Below are 5,119 nucleotides of genomic sequence, written 5' to 3'. Positions count from 1 at the left end.
ATGAGAATCACACTAATTCCCTTATTGTTGGTCGTGGCTGCTGCTTGTGTCCCTGCCCTGTGTGGCAAAGAGGAGCAGCCGGTCCTCCAGCCCGAAGCCCCAATTGAAACCCGTTCCCGCTTTGCTGCTCTCGATGATGTGCGTCTTCTGGCAAATGGCCTCCTGCAGCTGGGCCAGAGCCTGCGGGAGTTTGTGCAGAAGACAAAGGGACAGATAAACGACATCATCCATAAGCTAAACATCTTTGACCACTCGTTTTACCAGCTCTCAGTGCTCGCCAGTGAAATTAAAGAGGAAGAAGAGGAGCTAAAGAAAACAACCGTGGTACTGAAGGCCAACAACGAAGAGATCAAAGGCCTGTCTGTTGAGATCAACTCCAAAGTGGACAGCATCTTGCAGGAAAAGGGTCGGCTGCAGAACAAGGTGGAAGGGCTGGAGGTGAAGCTGAGCGGCATGTCACACGGCCTGGTGACGAGCGAACAAGTGGCAGAGATCAGTGGCCTCAGGGTGAGTCACCTGTTGTAAAAACCTGTTGCTGATGTGGAAATGCCTAAAAACGTGAACTCCTTCGGGGTGAGCTGGCAGCTTTCTTTGGGCAGCCTATTCTTTCCTGCACAAGCAGGAATTTGATTTTATTATTATAAATATTTTTTGGAAGCCAACGCACATCTCCTACATGTCTTCTGGAAATATCGGGGAGAAAATATTTTAACAGGTGCCAGGATAAGCTTATCCTTAACTATGATGTGTTATGCAATTGTTCTCCCAATCTAAGTCTGCTAAAATACAGACTCCAAGTATTGTCTGTGACATTATCAATTAAATAACAGCATTCCTTAACAGTTCCCATGATTCTTTCATGGTCCCTGGTCAGGAAGTGATCCACAGCCAGGAGCGGAGTATTACAGAGCTGCTCAATGCCGTGAGAGAGCAGAGTGACCAGCTCAACCACCAGAGGGTCAAGATCAATATTCTGGAAGAAAAGGTACATGTTAGGAAAATGTTTTGGTGGCAGTGGGGGTCAAAGAAGGGGATAGTTTGTGTACTTTTTCTTTTTGTTCCGGGTAAGTAGCAGATTTTTGTTTTGTTTTATTGTTGCAATCCAATAGTTGCATCGCATTCATATTTTAAGTTGCACCCTTAAGAAGCTCTCTGTTAGAAATGTTTCCAGCACGCTGGCAACGCATCTCAGGTGTCATGTACCTGATTAGTCCGACAGAGAGGCACGTGCTGTCATGCAAATCAGGATGTAGCATCATCTGATCTGATTCATATTTTCATGGAATAGAATAGTGGAAATCTGCATAGATATTGCGGTGCTTAGATTCATTAGCAGCCACAGATCTGGTGCCTGCTCCCAGTCAACACATTCTCTTTCCAAACTCATCAAATATGCTTGGTCAGTGGCCCTTAGCTTCAAACTGTGACGCTCTGCATACCCCTCTAGCGTTGGTTTTGTCAATGAACTTCCATCCTCACAAGAACTTAGGTTTGGGCAACAAAACCATTTAGTGAGGTTTAAGTAAAGAGCGTGGTTGATGTTAAATTCAATTTCAACGTTTACTTTTGGTTTCGCACAGAACACAAACAGTGGTGTCCTGGACCTAAGTCCTATGTTTGTTTCCCCTCCCACCCCCCCGCACGTTCCCTCCCGGGAGCCCTGTGTGCACTATCTTGCTTTAGATACTATGACAGTTGCTCTGTGCGCCTATACTCGCGAGAGTGGGCATATATAAGAGTTAGTTGTGTGTGGTGCTTAGTTGGGTGATACCGGTTTCCCAGTTCACTCATTCAGTGGCTGTAACAGCTGTTTTACTCATGAAATAGAGTGAGTGTAATATATTCACCATTTTGTTATTCCATTCCATTCCATTATCCAAACCGCTTATCCTATTTAGGGTCGCAGGGGCGCTGGAGCCAAGCCAGCTGACATTGGGCGAAGGCAGGGTTCACCTGGAGAGGTCACTAGTTTATCACAGGGCATGTTTAGAGACAGACAACCACATTCACATGCACATTCGCACGTACGGGCAATTTAGAGTCTACATTAACCTGAGCTGCATGTCTTTGGACTGTGGGAGGAAGTCGAAGAACCCAGAGAGAACCCACATTGCCACAGGGAGAACATGCAAACTCCACACAGAGGAACCGCCCGATCGGGGATCGAACCCTGGTCCCTCTTGCTGTGAGGTGCAGCCCTAATAAATTAAATATATTATTTAAAAATGTTAGGAGCAGAGGGTGTTTCATGGGCATTTCCACTCACAGAGCTTTTCCGTTTGTTGCTGTACAAAAGTATGCATTACTGTGATTATTTTTCCAGCTGTCATCATGAGGACATTGCTCTGAATGTGCTGGTAGAAGGAAACTGGAGTCATGATACTGTACTATGTAATTTAGACTTTAAATCTTTGGAAGAGGGTGCAGACATAATGACAGAGCTGTCCATATTTTTAATAATCGTGGCCAGTGTCTCAGTGTTTTAGTACATTCACATTTTCATTGGTCTTTAAAGCACAAAATGTATATTGTTCAATTCAAAAACATGTTCAACTTGTGCAGATTGATAACCCAAAGTTTCTTTTGTGTGGAATTGCTATTTAAACCACAGTATTTCTGGTGGTCAGTCTAAGGATTATGTCAGCTAGATGAAGTCTTTCTCTAACTATTTTTCCTAGCTTACAGTCAACACATTGACACAAGAGACCATTGAGAGGATGCCTGACATCTTCAACAGTGAGGCACCAACACTCACCCCTTATCTGACCTCTACCAGCACCACCAGCATGACGAGTAAGATTGATAATAAAGCATGAGGAACTGTTGAGAGTGATGTTAGGATATTTTTTTTATTTGTGTCAATATTACTGTGTAAGTGCTTATTACTTACAAATGAGTCCCGACAAGTTACAGCAATGTTCCGCTTCCTACAGTTTTTTACCTGTCTGCACATTCACAGTTTCTGGATTTACTGAGCAATACATTATCCTGCACACATTTTTGCTGCCAATGCTGCTGATATGAACAGTTGTCTGTGTGACCATGCAGTCACCAGTGCACTTCCATTTCTCTGCTGCTGATTACCACAATGAAGCTGATCTTTATTCAGGGCAGTTTCAAATTTAACATCATGTCTTTGTCCATTTTTTAAAAAGATTTGCCATCAGACTGCAGTGACCTATTCAACAGAGGAGAGCGAGTCAGTGGTGTCTATGCCATCAGACCCACCAGAACAGAGCCCTTCATGGCTTTTTGTGACATGAGCAAAGGTACTGTACTGTCACACAAACATTTAGCTTTATCACAGCACAGGACGAAAGTTTTTTTTCTTCCTTAAAGATCAAATCGTTGTTTACCCTTATTAAGTTTCAATCCTTAATGTAAAGCAGCCACAGATCTGCCACAGATCTGCTACAGATCTGCTACAGATCTGTAGCAGATCTGCTTTACAGATCTTTCGCTGCAATACTTTTTTTGCAAATTCCAAATATATTTAAAGTCAATTTGAATACAGTGCAGGGAGTACGGACATCGCCACTAACAATGAAAACTAACAAAGAAGAAGTAATTACATAATGTAAATACATTACATTGCGATGCTTACATTTTTTTGAACATATCAGCATTAAACTACTTAATGTACATTTGGAGAATTATGAATTTAAATTAAATCATTAATTTTTTTCTATTTCTATTGTTTTAGATCATGGAGCAACAGTCATCCAGCGAAGGATTGATGGGTCAGTGAATTTTAATCAAAACTGGGAGAAGTATGAAAATGGGTTTGGAGATTTTCATGGTGAGAGACAAGTTTGTTCTTGTGTTGTTTTGTCAAGTGCCAAATTCTAAATTACTTATATCGCGTATATCATGATTATAACAATTTAAATTGTATGAAATATAATAACAGCATCACTTCTCAAAGGTGCTTGATAAATCATGGCAGCTTAGACGGCTCAATGATGTTTCTCTCATAGGGGAGTTTTGGCTGGGTCTCAGGAACATCCACCATCTAGCCACTCAGGGCAACTCTGTCCTTCACATCCAGCTGGAAGACTGGAAACAGAACAAGCGCTTTATTGAATACAGATTTAACCTTAATGGTCCTGAGAGCAACTACACCATTCATCTCATGCATCTGTTTGGAGATTTACCGGACCCCCTGAGCAACCACACAGGCATGATGTTCTCCACCAAGGACAGGGACAATGACAACCACCAGGAATCCAACTGTGCTCACAACTACACAGGTACAGCAGGTACACATGTAGGATGTTTATCCTCATGTGATGCAAACAGGGGGATTAATGAATACTTCTCATCCAGTATCAGCTGCACAACATGTCATTTCTGTCATCTTCCAGGTGGATGGTGGTTCAACGCCTGCGGAGACACCAACCTGAATGGGAGATATTTCTACATGAGACCTAAGGGGCGTTCAGATCGTAGGAGAGGGATTCAGTGGAAGTCGGTCCAAAAGGCGTCTTACTCCCTCAAGCTTACCCAGATCTCTGTACACCCCGTGGCTTCCTCCAATGCCACCCCCTCCTCTTCAGCCTCCTATGAAACCGGTGTCTTTCTGTGATCCAGCACCAGCATTCTCTGTGAAAATACTGCATTTAACAGTGGCCTCTTCCGGAGAGTCGTGGGAATGCTTCATGTGGACGTCCATGGCTTAAGACGGCTTGGGCAGAGACGAAGATGTTTCTTCCGAGTGTCAACTTCCAGTAGATTTGGCCACAGAGGACACTAAACAAGCTTTACAATTCTGAGTGCTGTGAGAAAGTCAAAAATAATGCATTACCTGAACCATGATTGTCTTGAATGTAATAGAATACTTGTATTGGGAAATCTGAAAAATACTGAAATACAGTTAGCAGTTAGCATACAATGTATCTTCACTCACTGTATCTCAGAGACCAACGGTTATGGAGAAGAAATTAAAATATACAGCCATATGTGAGCAGTTTTAGTATTGGGTCACATTGACTCTCAATATACAGCAGTGGTTTCCAACATGGTTCCTTGAAGAGCTCACAAGATACATCTAAGGAGTCGGGAGAGAATTAACAGGATACGAAAGTCTACAAAACATAGTTGTGCTACACAAAGAACTTCT

General features: G+C 42.7%; 1 protein-coding gene across 1 annotated transcript; it reads left to right on the top strand.

Moving 5' to 3' along the window:
• Positions 1 to 4,585, top strand: LOC306749412 (angiopoietin-related protein 3-like; the record flags this gene model as incomplete). The annotated part of the gene is made up of 7 exons (XM_079232705.1): positions 1 to 507; positions 875 to 985; positions 2,679 to 2,793; positions 3,156 to 3,269; positions 3,704 to 3,799; positions 3,978 to 4,250; positions 4,365 to 4,585. The coding sequence occupies 7 exons, from the start codon at positions 1 to 3 to the stop codon at positions 4,583 to 4,585; spliced, it is 1,437 nt and encodes a 478-aa protein (XP_079088831.1).
• Positions 4,586 to 5,119: the final 534 nt, after the last annotated feature.

This window comes from Taurulus bubalis, assembly GCF_910589615.1.
Source record: "Taurulus bubalis genome assembly, chromosome: 1".
Lineage (NCBI taxonomy): Eukaryota > Metazoa > Chordata > Actinopteri > Perciformes > Cottidae > Taurulus > Taurulus bubalis.
Note: the sequence above shows the minus strand (reverse complement) of the source record. Positions and strands in the feature narration are given on the sequence as shown.